The 14733-nt window shown below is 53.5% G+C and overlaps 4 protein-coding genes across 4 annotated transcripts; 3 read left to right on the forward strand and 1 right to left on the reverse strand.

Annotated features, from left to right (window-relative positions):
* Nucleotides 1–1062: 1062 nt before the first annotated feature.
* Nucleotides 1063–3785, forward strand: CABS01_05872 (beta-1,3-endoglucanase; the record flags this gene model as incomplete). Its single annotated transcript, XM_060539240.1, has 5 exons — nt 1063–1460; nt 1518–1584; nt 1642–1834; nt 1891–1929; nt 1999–3785. The coding sequence occupies 5 exons, from the start codon at nt 1063–1065 to the stop codon at nt 3783–3785; spliced, it is 2484 nt and encodes an 827-aa protein (XP_060404635.1).
* A 708-nt stretch (nt 3786–4493) lies between these two features.
* On the reverse strand, nt 4494–8893 carry CABS01_05873 (SH2 domain-containing protein; the record flags this gene model as incomplete). Its single annotated transcript, XM_060539241.1, has 4 exons — nt 4494–4756; nt 4813–8440; nt 8492–8665; nt 8723–8893. 4 exons carry the CDS (start codon nt 8891–8893, stop codon nt 4494–4496), a joined length of 4236 nt encoding a protein of 1411 aa, XP_060404636.1.
* A 1109-nt stretch (nt 8894–10002) lies between these two features.
* Nucleotides 10003–11171, forward strand: CABS01_05874 (uncharacterized protein; the record flags this gene model as incomplete). Its single annotated transcript, XM_060539242.1, has 3 exons — nt 10003–10197; nt 10476–10589; nt 10848–11171. 3 exons carry the CDS (start codon nt 10003–10005, stop codon nt 11169–11171), a joined length of 633 nt encoding a protein of 210 aa, XP_060404637.1.
* A 1632-nt stretch (nt 11172–12803) lies between these two features.
* CABS01_05875 (uncharacterized protein) lies at nt 12804–14515 on the forward strand (the record flags this gene model as incomplete). The annotated part of the gene is made up of 4 exons (XM_060539243.1): nt 12804–13079; nt 13131–13288; nt 13340–13871; nt 13928–14515. 4 exons carry the CDS (start codon nt 12804–12806, stop codon nt 14513–14515), a joined length of 1554 nt encoding a protein of 517 aa, XP_060404638.1.
* Nucleotides 14516–14733: the final 218 nt, after the last annotated feature.

Genomic DNA, 14733 nt, shown 5'->3' on the forward strand with positions numbered 1-14733 from the left:
AGAATCCTGCCGCTCGTCACACGGACTTTGACGCGATGGGCCGCGATTGCTAACTAAAGGATTCATGACATGCGAAAGCCATGTAAGATTGAGCAAACGACTCAGGATCCAGTGGGTAATTAGGGATTCATACCGCGCCGCAGTCTACTCTTGTGAGCATAATGCACGGTACTTTACAAATTTGAGGAACCCTTATTTTCTCTCAGGATCGTATGTATGCATACCTATAGCTTATTCCCGCCTACATTACGTATAAACCAAAAGAGCGGCTGCATTGAGTCGAGGGGAGGGAATAACCTAATTAGCCGCAAAAAGCCACCAAGTCCAGCCGCACCTGGCTCCTCGCAGTAACAATAGTCGCCAACCAACATCCCCTTTGAGTTAGTCCATCGGCCGATACAAGTCGAGAGACTAACACCATAGCCGCATCGCTCGACGCCCCCGTGGCACCCATCGTGGGATCCCCCAATCACTGTCAATCTTTCCCATTTCTGTAATTTCCTGGGCCCCTTTCCCGCACCTGATTTGGCGTAGTCAGGGTCGACTCTCCGGCTGGTGCCCTGACCTCACGATGCTTGGCCTCGGCAGCCATCATGAGAGTCGTGCATACGAAGATGACTTCCTTTGCAAACCTCCTTCCCCTTCTGGGGCACACAGACAGCAATGGCGAATAGTCCAGCACGACCAGACAGGCCATCTTAGACTCTGTTCAGCGGGCCCTAGAGGAGGATATTTCCGAGATGAGAACCTCGCTTAGCCCTTCAAGGACGTCTAGCCCGCGGTGCCGCTGTGCCTCTGGCCGTGTAAGTGGCCTGCGTACCAGCGGCACGGGACAGATGCTCAAGCATCCAACGGGATGGCAGGACATCTTAAGCGGCACCTCGTCCGCCTAGAATGGGCTTCGTCCCGTTCACCTCACGCACCACATCCGCCAACAGCTGTGTCGTCCAGCATTTCCTAGAGCACTCTTGCTCGTCCAACGACGTATCTCACGTCAAGCCATTCGTTATTCTCTATACAGCCTAACAAAGTCTCTCTTTGGTTAATCATAATACAGCCATAATGGCACCTTCACTCTTTACCCTAGGCACGGCTGCCCTGGCCTTGGCTGGTGACGCTGTCGCCAAGCAGTTCGTCCTCGATGACACATACGACTCGACGAACTTCTTCGACAAGTTTGACTTTTTCGAGAGCAAGTACGGCACGGGAGATTATAATGACGTCGATCTCACCTCGGGCTACATCAACTATCGCACCCGTGTCGATGCCCAGAAGCTGGGCCTCATTAGCAATGCCGACGGCGAGGTCTACGTGGGTCCTGATGCCCACAACATCACCGAGTTCCCCGGTGTTGGCCGTTCAAGTGTGAGACTCGAGAGCAAGGCAATTTACAACAAGTCTCTCATGGTCGCCCGCTTTTCTCATCTTCCTAAACCTGTCTGCGGTGCTTGGCCTGCTTTGTAAGTTCTCCATCCAAGAGTGAACATCCAGTTCTCCCTATACTAACATCATTGAAGCTGGTCCTACGGTTCTCCGTGGCCCAAGAAAGGCGAGCTTGACTTCTTTGAGGGCTGGAATAACGCGGTATGGATACAGCCTGCATGTTTGCACTCCAAAAGCTTTGCTAAACAACTACGATAGGCTGCCAACAAGCCTGCTGCCCACACCTACCTCACGTCCGAACAGGGCCAGTGTGTCATCAGTGAAATCGGGCAGACAGCCAAAGTTAACACAGCAAACTGTGATCAACTGGCTCCTGGACAATACACCAATGAGGGTTGTACTACTACAGCCACCTCTGCTGACCCTTGGGGCTCGTCCGATGGTGGTATCTGTAAGTGAAGCCAGCATATCAGTCTTGGGATGGTCTCAACTAATCCTTCGAAATAGATGCTGTTGAGTGGACAGACGACTACATCAAGTTCTTTGGTAAGGAGCCTCCAAACCCTACTTTTCAATGCGAATGTGTATACAACAGGTAGCTAACATGGCACCTAGCCTGGACCCATTCCGCAGCTCCCAAGAACATTGGCTCCGACTCGCCTGATACCTCCTCTTGGGGAACTCCCTCCATGCTCATCGCCAATGATAAGTGCAACATCAACAGCCACTTTGCCGATCAGCGACTCGTTCTGAACATTGACTTCTGCGGTGTTCTCGCCGGCAATGAGTACATCTGGAAGGACCAGTGCGCCACGTCCACTGGTCACTCTGTCTGCTCGTCCTATGTCGCGGCGAATCCCAGCGCCTATAAGGACACCTATTTCAAGATCAAGGACATTCGTGTGTTCAAGGAGGGCAGCAAAGCAGTGACGACTTCTGCGTCCTCTTCGTCTACCTCTTCGTCTACCTCTTCGTCTACCTCTACCTCTACCTCCACCTCCATCTCAACCTCTACCTCGACATCTGCCACAACGTCGTCTGCTTTGACATCATCTGCCTCCACATCACCCGCCTCGACGTCTTCCGCTTCGACATCGTCTGCAGTCACGTCGACTACCATCTCCACATCGGCATCTGCTTCGGCGTCCGCGTCTGCTTCCGCCTCAACCTCAACGAGCGCCTCCATCTCTGCTTCTGCTAGCGGCTCGGTCACGGCAAAGGACACGTCTATCAGCGCCTCTGACTCCAAGACCGCCTCAGCTTCTGGCACTGCCTCTGGCACCGCATCTGCCTCTGGCACCGCCTCTGCCTCCGGAACTGCCTCTGCCTCCGGAACTGCCTCTGCCTCCGGAACTGCCTCTGCCTCCGGAACTGCCTCTGGTTCAGCGTCTGGATCTGGATCTGGGTCTGGGTCTGCCTCTGTCTCCGGCTCCAAGTCTGCCTCCGCCTCTATTACTCCCACTGGCCCAATTACCACAAGTGCCACTGGCACCAAGTCAGCTACCGCCAGCGCATCCGGTTCCATCTCCATCAAGTCCAACAGCAAGTCCGACGAGGATGTCTGTACTGAGAGCGACGCCACCAGCACCAAGACTGGCGTCACCAGCAAACAGACACAGGCGGCTGCGACAAAAACTCCTCCCGTCGAGCTCACGACCTCGACAGTCTACACCACTAAGGTGTCTACAATTACCGCGTGCCCGCCCACCGTCACCAACTGCCCAGCTCACATCGGCAAGGTCACGACGCAGACCATAGCTCTGTACACCACGGTCTGCCCCGTCTCATCTGTCCCTGCTCCCAAGCCCACCGAGCCGGTCAAGGGCAACAACAAGCCCAACGATAAGCCCAATGATAAGTCTAACGCTGGCCCTGGCACTGGCCCTGGCGTCTCGACCACCACCTTCACCACCGTCTATACCATCACTAAGTGCCCGCCCTCCGTCACAAACTGCCCCGTCGGTAGCGTCACCACTAAGATCGTCACGACATCGGTTCCCTCTGCCGGCACCTCTGTGCCCATCGTGACAAAGGTCGTCCCCACGGCCCCCTCGGGCCCCAACTCCGCCCTCGGCCTGACCAAGACCCTCTCCACGGTCTCCCCGTCTGGAGTCCCTCCCAAGCCCAGCGCCCCTGGTGGTAACAACTACGGCTCCGGCTCCGGCTCTGGCAACGGCACCATCCCCAAGCCTCCTACCGGCTTCAATGCCACCGTCCCGGTGACCAAGGCTACCACTCTCACTGCCTCCAAGCCCGCGGGGACGGCCCCCGGTGCATCAACAACTAGCTACTCTAGCGCCAGCTACCCGACCAAACCGGCTGTTGTTGTCAACGCGGCCGTTCAGGCGGGTGCCAGCTTCCTGCTGATGGCTATTGGTGCCCTCGCCGCCTTGGCTCTTTGAATGGCTACAACGCTTTATTTCCTTTCGGCGATGTTGACGGTGTAGATGTTGAACAATGTTTAATGTATACTGAGATGTTTGTAATTTGGTACAAAGAGATCGATCACAGTCATGGTCTTTCCTTTTGTTAATACTAGTACATGATCGGCACATTAACTTAGACTTAGAGACATATTAAACTTAGCTAGCTGCCCGGCTGCTTTGCAACTCTTCAATAACAAAGGCATCGAGCTTCATGATGTACACCGAGGTTTCACCTACAAGAGGGTGGTCCCTAAAGAACTTAACGTCGGCACCTTATGTTTAGCATGTGAGAAAGTCCCATGATTGAGCTGAGTGATGACTATTGTCGTTGAGGAATTCCAATTTTTGTCTACTGGCTTTTTGACCTTCAAGGGCCTTTTTACTAATCTACATGAATGATGATGATGCGTGATACCCCCGTTCGCTTCCGTGAAACCCCCCCCAAAATCGATTCCAGGGAACCGAGGAGTTCCCAAATAAGACAATTCCACGCACTACTTCACTGGGACCCGGCCTCTGTCCAACCGCCCACACATCTGAGGTAGTCTTTTTCTTCTTCATCGTTATCAAATGTCGTCCATTCTTGCCATCCCGCTCTCAATAGCAGCCTTCAAGCGGCGAGCTAGCTGTGACGTAGTCCCTAATCACAGGGGCGGAAGGCCTAGTGCCATGGGCAGATGGACCCTATCTACCACCGCCCTTCTGCATCTTGGTGATTTCGGTCTGGTAACGGATCTTGAAGCCGTTGCACAGCGCTCTCATGTCAGGGTAAGCCTGCTTCAGTAACTCGAAGCCACCCGGAATAACGCGAACAGGCCACGAGTTGACACGAGATCCACGACTCGCCTTGAAGCAAAGCCAGAAGTAACCGGGATGCTTGGGGTCGATACAGAACGCATAAGCGGACCGGTTGGGATTGGCATCAATGTATGTAGTGAGCCATTTCTCTGTATTGCATGATCAGTTGTCGCTCATCTCAATAGTAAAGTACGGAGGCACCTACCAAGATCCGTCTTGGACCGCTTCTCGAACTTCTCATGCTGCATCATCTCATCCACCTTGCGAGACATAGCCTCGATGTGTTCGTGGATCAACTCATCCAGATCCTTGTAGGTGAACTTGCCACCAACCCTGAGAAGTTTGCCGACGGAAAACTCTGTCTCTTTTTGGAGCTCAAGCACGTCGACATGTTGGAAAACACCATCGGCGACCTTCCAGGTGATAGCCAGATGGTCGTTACCTTTTGAGGAAGGTCGAATGATGACCTCTCCGGCGGCTTGGGTACCAAGCCATTGCTCAGCTTCCAATCCGTTGAACGGCTTGAACAGCGGGTGCTTGATGACTCTCTGGGTGCGTCCAGTGGTCTTGTCCTTTTCGCGGAGTTCTTCCTTATCAGCTGCCTCCAGTCTCTCGTCCCACTGGCCATGGCCATGGTATAATTGACGCTTGTAAGGGCGTTTGACTTCGGCTTCTCTTGCAGAAAGCTTGGCCAAGAAGTCCTTGTAGTTTACCTCAAGAACCTTGGCTTGCACCGTCTGCCCGGTCGTGAGAAGACCTCTGACGCGAACACCATCAGGGCCGTCGTGCGACTCGATGCGGCCCTCTATGCCGCAGTCAAGCTTCACTATGGCGAAGTCATCTTTTACCACTCGGATGTTGACGGGGATGATCATGCCCTGAGCGAGTGTGTCCTTGGTCTCGCCAGTGAACATTGTGAAAATCTCGTTCGGACCGAGGCTTGAGAAGTTTCTGCGCAACTCCTCGTAGGGGGCTTGAAGTTCAGCCCGAATTGTCTCGAGCGTAGCGCGCTTCCGCTGGCTGTAGTTACGCTCAAGTTGCTCCGCATATTCCTCGAGGATAAGCTCATTAACCTTCTCTTGTTCGTCTTCCTTAAAGAGTTTTCGAACAATAGCGCCAGGTCCATTGTGATCCGTCTCCGCTTTGACGTCCTCTTCATCAAGTTCAAGGGCGTCGGCTGCCATCTTGCGACCCAGCTCGTAGTCCTCTGGGTGAACACGGGTGTTGTCAAGGGGGTCTGAGGCGGGGTTGGTCGCATCGTAGTCGATGAAGAGGAAACTGGCGCAGTTGTTCCAGACTCTTGGGCCCACAACTGGTAGCTTGCCACTGTCGGGGTCGCCAACCAGCTCATCTCTGCTGCCGACAGCTCCTCCGTTCGCGTTGATGGCTTTGATGACGCTTGTGGCCTTTCGGGGGCCGAGACCGGCGACATAGGGTAGGAGGTTCGCTGTGTAAGAATCGCCCACGGCCTCGTTGATGTTGACACCACACAGATTAACCATGTCAACCATCGCGGACTCGAGGTGCTTGAGTAGCTTCTCTTGGGGCAGCAGGTTTTGACAAGGATGGAAAGCTAGCGATGCAATGTCTTTACCAAGAGCCGCATACTCCTTGAGTGGGTTTTGCATGTAGTGCGCCAAAGCGATGCAATATCTTGTGAGTGAACTGAGAGTAGGGTGCTCTGCGACTGCTCTAGGGCTGTCCTTGTAGAGACGAGCCACCTCGTCATTTACCACGATGACTTCGAGAGGCTCAGTGCGATACTCCCCAAGCTCAGGGTCATCGAACTCGGGCCCCATCAAGCCCTTCTCGCTGATTAGACTTTCCAGGTCTCTCACAAGCTTCTGCGTATCTGCAGACCATCCGCTGATACCGATGGCATCCGGGCGGCGCCTGTTGACGATCTCGACAAATTCTTCGCGAGCTCGCTCGTCACGAGCTAGATTGCCCAGCTTTCCCTGCTCAATGACCCGGCCATCTTCCTCAACAGAAGCCCAGAGTGTAGGGTCGCGAGCTGGATCGGCCATTCCGTTGGACAGAGTGATGATTCGGGGCAGTGTGCCAAGAATCATACCCTTGGGCTTGTATGGCGCTTGATCGAGCCTCTTTGAATATTCTTCGCGGCAGGCTTTGAGAACTTCTTCTTGGCATGCAGTCCGGAGAGACTCCTTGACGCCCTTGGCAATAATCTTAGAAAGCCGGGGAACAATGAGATCAAGTACCTTCTGACGTTCATCGTTCCATCGATCCGCGAGTTCACTGTAGTTGTCTGAAATGAACTCTTGGCGCAACGAGCGCTTAAAGCCCTCGTCGTTCTCCAATGTCAACTTAACCTCGATGAGACCCTCTTCCTCGGCCTTCATCATCTTGAGGTACAGATCTGGCTGGCGAGCAACGTCGGCGATTGTCTGGTTGATGAGATACTTGACCTCGTAGAATGGATGTGACTCGTCAATCTTCTTCAAACCCTTCTCTGTCCGGCGACAGCTGATTTCGCCCATCTGATAGAAGTTGACTCTAAAGTGCTTCCGCATACGAGGGTTGACAAACAGCTCCTCTGCGTACATCTGGCGAGCAGCGTACATCACAGTATCACCGGTTTGGAATTCTTCATCCGTGAGGGAGTCGGCGAGGTCGTCAGGAAGCTGGCTGTCGTCGTCGGCCCAAACCTTGTTGCCCTCGCGAAGAGTGTTTTGGGCGAACCGATCCGGAGTGATACCGTAGGCACGGACAAAACCGATAGCCTTGCTCCTCCTGACTCTGTCGACAAGATTTGATTTGGAGCCTGGGCGCTTCATCTGATTGCCATTGCCGTTCATGAAAGACAAATCCTTGAGCTCGTTGGTGTACCGGAAGTGGAGGTAGTCCTGCAAATCTTGCAGTTCTTCCATGGTCGCAGCTTGGGGAATCATATCTTCGAGTACATCGTCCTTGATGCTAGCAGCAGATTTGAGGTTCTCGAGCGTCTTTTCCAGAGCGTTCCGCTTTTCGATCAGTGAGCGGAACTTGATATCAAGCTCCAAAATTCGCCATAAGTCGTCCTGAGTAAGAAGCTTGTCTGCGCTGACAATCCATTCAGGGGCGTCAGGGTCGTCACGATGGTCGGGATTTTTGGTCTTCTTGGCATGGATCAGGTAATCCTTGCGATGCTGAAAGACGTAGGGGACCTCAACGTCGTCAACGACAAAGAACTCGAGGACCTTGCCAATCGCCTTGGTGAAGGGTCCGTGTAGTTCGGACTGGAGCAGCTTTTTGGGCCACATCAAACCCGCAATCCACCGGGCCTCTTCCTTGAACTGCTCAGCGCTAATTTGCAAGTGCTTGAACGGTTTTCGGTCCAGCTGGAATCTTTCAGGCTCGTCTGTGAATCGGATCTGGTTGTCCTCGTCGGTCAAGAGCTTCTCTTTCAACTGTGAAGGCTCAAACACGTCCTTGAGCTCAATGACCTGCTCTTCGCGTTCGCGGTCTTCTTGCTCTTCTTCCATTTGGAGGGCCCACTCGTAATCCTCGCCATTACCGAAGATTGCCTCCATGTCCTCCAAGGCGTCTTTATCAAGGCCGGAAGTGTCGACGACGCCTCCAACTCCTCTGTCGCGGGGCCGAGCGACTTCGGCATCTTCCTGCTGACGCGCTCGTTCGTCCTCATCCTCCGGATAATCTTCCTCAATGAAGTCTTCGAACTCGTCGGCCTGGGGGCGGTAGTTCGATCGGCCGTAGGGTTTTTGATCGTTGGCTTCCTCGTCGTCATCGGAGAACATGTCCTCTAAGCCGCGTCGCTCGGGGCCACGGTCGTCCTCGTCCCGATGTCCTCGTTTGAGACGCTTGAATTTAGGCTACAGACACGTTAGTACATCCAGTAGCGATAGTCCATGGGGACATCGTACCTGTGTTGGTGCTCTGCGCTCGATTTGTTCCCCGATAAGTTCCAGGTCATCCTCGTCCAGCCGCTCTTCTTCTTCTCTGTCGCGATGCTCTCGCTTCCGCTTTCGCTCGTGAGCATCTTCGTCCTCACCTACTTCCTCTTCCTCATCTTCGTCGACGATAAATCCCTCGCGAATCTGAGTGTGAGAAAAAATTAGTCAGTCGTCAACGTGATCTGAATGTCCATCGCCTACTTTGCGCGCTTCCTCCTCATCTTCATCGTCCTCTTCCTCTTCGGAGGAGTCCTCGGGGGCCGCATTTCTTCTGCGCGCAGATCTAGGGTCGGCATCCTCATCCAGAGACTCCTCATCCTCATCATCGAGCTCGGCCTCGCCGTCGACGAAATCCCGCATTGAGGCGCTCATCTTGTAGTTGCCTAGAATCAAAGTCGCAGCGCGTGGTGAAAGTGACGCCTTCGTCGGTGGATGATACCTGGTAGGCGCGTTGCGATCGCTGAGAGAGCTCGACTAGGCTCAGAATTTGATTAGAAAAGAAAGTATCGTGCCCGGATTAATGAATCGATGTCGAGATGGGTTCGCTCAAATTCGGAGGAAAGGACGTGGGCAAGAATTGAAGGAAGGCGTCCTTGACCAGGCAATTTTCAGTTGCCTCTCCAGCACACCTGCACTTGGAATAATTGAAAGCTTGGACCTCCCTCCAATGGCTCTCCCAGCGCGCCTCGTTCGCTGACCCGACCTTCAGCCTCGGACCCGGAAGGTCCACTGTGGCTGGTGATAGTTATTCCGGCTTCTGGACAGAGCCGCTTATCTTATCGGTTTATCCGCGAAATAGGTATCCCTGTACCTTAGGTACTCTATACTCCGTAAGGTAAGGAAGGTATGCCACCTGCGATACCACGTGCAAAGTGATTCTGCGTCCCCTGCTCGCGATGTGAATCCCAGATTTCCGAAGACTAGCTACCCTAGGCTGATTTAACCACAGCCCGCTATTCTAAGTCGCCGTTCATGACTCTATGCACCCGACACGGTCTCGTTGAGAAGAGTCACTGCATCAACTCAAGCATCCTTTAGAGAATCATGAAGCTTCAGTGACTATTTCTTGGGATAGCCGCCAGCTCAAGTAGCTCAGCTGAATAATGGGAGGCTTCTTGCAATGATCGATACTAGGGGTAGACAGCAACCTGTGTTAGTCTGTAAGCGTTTGGCTTAAACGGCTTGAATTGGCTTGCCTGCGAACAGCGTAGTCCTACTCTTTCCAGCTGTTCCTTCACGAATGCAACAAACTCCAGTCACTTGCTAGTTGTGCGGAGGCAGAAGGGATGCAAAGAATCTGTCAACCCTAGGCGATATTACTTCTATGATACTATTTCGAAATCACAGTTGGCATAAGCAGCATAAACAGGAAATCGCGAAGGAGGATCCTTTCAAGAGTTTTCATCTTCGTCTGCCAACATGACACAGACGTTGGCGCCGCAGGGAAGCGCATTTTGCAGCCAGCGACAAATTAGCAAGCCATGAACCCATCATGCAGCACATCATGGCACAATCCCGCGCTTGGGCAGCCATCTGGAGCCTGTCGGGAAGCAGAACAGACCAGACACTCAGACATTCGAGGCTTGTTGGTAGGTGTGGGAGGGGCAATGTGGGCGGGCGGCAAGACACTGAGACACCAGGCCATTTTGCGACTCAAGGCCCTGGTACAGAACAAAGTGGGATTTCTTCAATGCCTCACCACCGTTGGCTCGAGTTGCCTCCATCACACCCAGCGTGGCAGCCCACCGGCTTATATGAAGTGCCCAGACGACTCCTAGCCCCTGTCATGGACTTGAGTGACGGGTTGAAAGGGTGACGGAGACAGCGATGCAATTGGACTTGACGGCTTCTTAAATGGTGAATGGATGAATTGTGGGCCATCATTGAAGGATGGTAGGAACGGATGGGAGTAGATAAATTTAGAGGCAGTTAGATGTCTTTGATTGGCGTGTAGATCTGCATTCCCGTACTGCTTATTTTTTACTGCGTTGCCTCTGCCATGTTATGGCAATGGTTGGGACCGATGGTGTCAAATGCAGGCGGATACAGCGGCAGGCCAGAGAGTAAGGTACCAGTAGCCCTCTCCAAGTCATAGTCGAAATTGTCTTTTCGCCTTGTTCGCTAACGACCTGCTAATGTTGATGGGAAGCTGAAGCGTAGAGGAAAGGATAGCCGTCGGGCCCCGGCTCGTATACACACTTACTTGTAGAGTAAGGTACCCCATAGGAAGAGTGAGGTGGATCGAGGCGGGCTCTGGGCTTTTGAGTCTGTGCTGTCGAGGAAGAATCACGGATCCGATATCTCACGTTGAGTTGAGGTAAAATAGGAGGTCCTTCCCTGGACGGACCAGTCCAGAGACCCGTCAGTCGCCAACCCAGAGTTGTCGATGGCTCCACGGAACTGCAAGGTCCCCTGGAGGATTCTCACGTTCTGCTGGTACTGTAGCTCTAAAACGTGCGTCAAGTCATCTCTATCCCGTACTCCGGAGCTGGGTCTCGACGTCTCTAAAACACTGGCCCGGGCTAGTGCTGGGCTGTGGCCCGTTTGGGTCCTCTTGTTGTTCTCCGTTGCTGATCCCAGCCACTCTGCATCTGACCTTAGCTACCTAAGGCACGTTGGGAACTCTGGGTACTTGGCTTTACTAGTGTAGTTATTGGTAAGGAGAAGTATCCGTAGCCTTATTCGGATACAGTACCGCAGACGTTGGTGGGGCGCTTCCATTTGTATCGTATCCGCCATTGTCGCAGAGAAAGAAACAGCGAACTGCAACACTAAAAAGCCACGAAGCCGACGAACCAAGAAGCCAAAGAGACGTCCAGTCTCAACTCGTCGAGGTAGAAACGATGTAGCGTAGCGTCGGCTGGCCAGCAAGGAAATCAGTGGAAACGACACAAGTGACCAAACCTGCCCTGACGGACCGAGACCAAGGTGGGAAAGGCCTGGAAGACTTCACGGACGAGTAACCGTCGCTCTCGCTACTAGAGCGCGGATTAGAACCTGGAGGGGATGCCGCCCCCGGTTGGTCCCAGGTTCAGGTCTTAAACAGATACAGCCGCGCTGTGTGATCCGAAACCATTTCTGAGCCCTCATTTGTCGACTCGGGGTGTGCTGGAGACCTGCGTCTCGACACTAGACTGGACGGGACCGGACTGGACCGTGATTCTTGTGGGCTGTTCCTGCCACCTCGTCCTCCTTCCACGGGTAAGTGGAGGTAAGGTACCTCACTTCAGACACCTGGGCACCATCACCTTAGGTACCTACCTTTCCCCCTCCACTGGGTGTACCACTGCGCTCCAGTGGGGGGTCTCCCACTCCATCACACCCGGGCACCTCAGGTCTGTTCTACTTTGGATGTATGTGTGGCAGAACGAGCCTTTGTTTGATCTGACACCACTTATTACTCTTCACCTCTCAGGTCGACTACTGCACCTGCGTCTTGATCTCCAAGCGGTCGAAACTGGTCCATCGTTCTATTGCTTTACTTTCTCTTTCATTCATCCATCCATCCATCCCCTCCCCGTCATCCTCTTCTTAACCATCCTGACCCGCGACCCACGTTCCGCCCGTTCACCTATCGAGAGCAACCTCGTTTACTTCTACGAGGCCCTCTCATTTACTCCTATCCAGCGACACGGAGCACGTTGCCTATTTCTTGCTCGTCTACCCCTCCCCCCTCGCCATTTCTCGGAGTCGCCTCCCTACCTTACCTTCCAACCCCACCTTGGCCGAAACGGGGACGCCATCGAGAACAATCACACCAATAAATTTCGAGTCGTTTACGCCCCTCTTCCTCCTTCTCCTTTCTTACACGCAGTCGTCGACCTCGGATATCGTCCATCGCTTCTTCCGCCAAAGCGATATCAAACTCAACCTCGGCGCGCCGAGCATTAACGAACCTTCGCAGCTCGCCTTTTCCCCCTCCTGTTTCCCGACGCAACCCCGATTGCTCGATTCCTTTACAGTGACAAGCCAGTCTTTGGTATTTGATTACACGAGACCGTTGGTTCCAGTCATCTGTCCTCGGCACAAGCGATTCGACCCAGTCCAACTCGTGTGCGAACGCTACCCAACACGCGAATCACAATTCCTGACGATCCGAGACGGCAAAGCATAGCTTAAATCGCAGCGCAGGAGACCACACACACACTGGAGGGTGTAGCTATTTACTACAGCGTGAACAGGGCATGACATATACCTGTTCGTTGTTGTAACTGCTGGCGTTATCCATCTTCACTTTCGGTTTTCCGATTACGAGTGTGTGACGGAGACCTGTTAGCCCAAAATGGCTGACCCTTTCGCGCCTCGCTCTATGAAGCGCAAGAACGTCAAAGGCCTAGCCTTGACACCTGCTGCACCCAAGCCTCCACCGACTGCCGAGACCAGCAGTCACCGCGATAAGGACGGCGGTGACCAGTCGGCACAGCTGGAGATTGGCATCGAGTACAAGCTGGATCTGCGACCAGAGGACCTAGAAATTCTGAAGGAGCTCGGTTCAGGAAACGGAGGCACCGTCAGCAAAGTCAAACATGTTCTTACCGGAACTGTCATGGCACGAAAGGTTGGTCATTGCTGATGCCCTGCTCGGAAGGTCAAGTACTCACCAACACAGGTCATCCACGTGGAGGCGAAGAAAGAGATGCGCAAGCGTATCGTGCGCGAACTTCAGATTATGCACGGCTGCTCATCCGAGTATATCGTCAACTTCTACGGAGCCTTCCTGAACGACCACAACGACGTCATTATGTGTATGGAGTACATGGACGTTGGGTAAGCGAGTGTCTGATATACTTGAGCAACCTTGGCTAACGTGTCTCTCAGTGCTTTGGATCGGGTATCCAAGGTCTTTGGGCCTGTTCGAGTAGATGTTCTCGGAAAGATCGCCGTGGCTACCTTGGGAGGCTTGACCTACCTCTACTCGAAGCATCACATCATGCACAGAGACATTAAGCCATCCAATATTCTAGTGAACTCTAGGGGAAGCATCAAGCTTTGCGATTTTGGCGTGTCTGGAGAGCTCATTAACTCTGTTGCTGATACGTTTGTGGGAACTTCAACGTACATGGCACCCGAGCGAATCCAGGGCGAGAAGTACACAGTCAAGTCAGATGTGTGGAGTTTTGGTCTGACCATCATGGAAATGGCCATTGGAAAGTTCCCCTTCAACGCAAGCGAGCAACTTTCGGACGGCGAGTGCGCACCCGCCGGCATTCTGGACCTTTTGCAGCAAATTGTCCACGAGCCTGCGCCCAGGCTACCCAAGAGCGATGCCTTCCCTTCGATTTTGGAAGACATGATTCAAAAGTGCCTGTCCAAGGTTCCTGACGAGCGGCCTACTCCTCAGGAGCTCTTTGTAAGCATATCCCCCAAACATGAATCAACCTTGCCGCTAACATGTTTTCCCACCAGGACCGTGATCCGTTTGTCCAAGCTGCCAAGAGAACACCAGTAGACCTGAGAGAGTGGGCGGTTGGTATGATGGAGAGGGACAATCGCAAGTCTCACTTGGCGCCCCAGCTTTCTCCAGCAACACGCGATCTGCTCAACTCCAATGATTCCCCAACATATCACGGGGGTTCTGGAAACGATCGATCCCTGGACACGCCTACTTCAGGAGAAATTCCTATTGCCGGCGCTGGCATTATCTCTCCGAGAGAGCCCGCCAGTCACTCGAACCGCTCTCCCACTAGAAATGGGCTCAACACAATGAGCAGTAGACAGCCGGGTGGCCATCCTGGGATGGGACAGAGGATTGTTACCACCAACTCGATCCCCAAGGTTGGCGAGTATCCGAATAGTGCTGGTCCGGTGAGCGCCAATGCTGCGTCATTTAGCCTGCCTGTTCGCCCGGCCCCTGGCGGACCTCTACCTCCGGCCCCTCCTCGAAAGGGCACACCTGATGATCCGAGAAGAGAGAACCGGAGACAAGCTACCTTTGGCATGCCTCCGGCGCCCAGAAGCTACGCAAGCGACGTGTACAACGGCACCTCCAACTAGTCGCAGGGGGGCTTCGACTATACACATAGCATTGGGCCTCAACCCCACCAAGCTCACCAACTGCATAACAGAGCATCAAATCGCGCCATTTCGCCACAACAGCCACATCCATCTTTCAGCCAAGGACCAAGAACTTGCCATATTTCTACCCAGATGGCTTTCCAACCAGCATCTGACGAACGGGTTCAACGGGCAATCGCATCAGCTCCGCTTTACTC

This window comes from Colletotrichum abscissum (genome assembly GCF_030869225.1).
Source record: "Colletotrichum abscissum strain IMI 504890 chromosome Unknown Scaffold_12.1, whole genome shotgun sequence".
Taxonomy (NCBI): domain Eukaryota; kingdom Fungi; phylum Ascomycota; class Sordariomycetes; order Glomerellales; family Glomerellaceae; genus Colletotrichum; species Colletotrichum abscissum.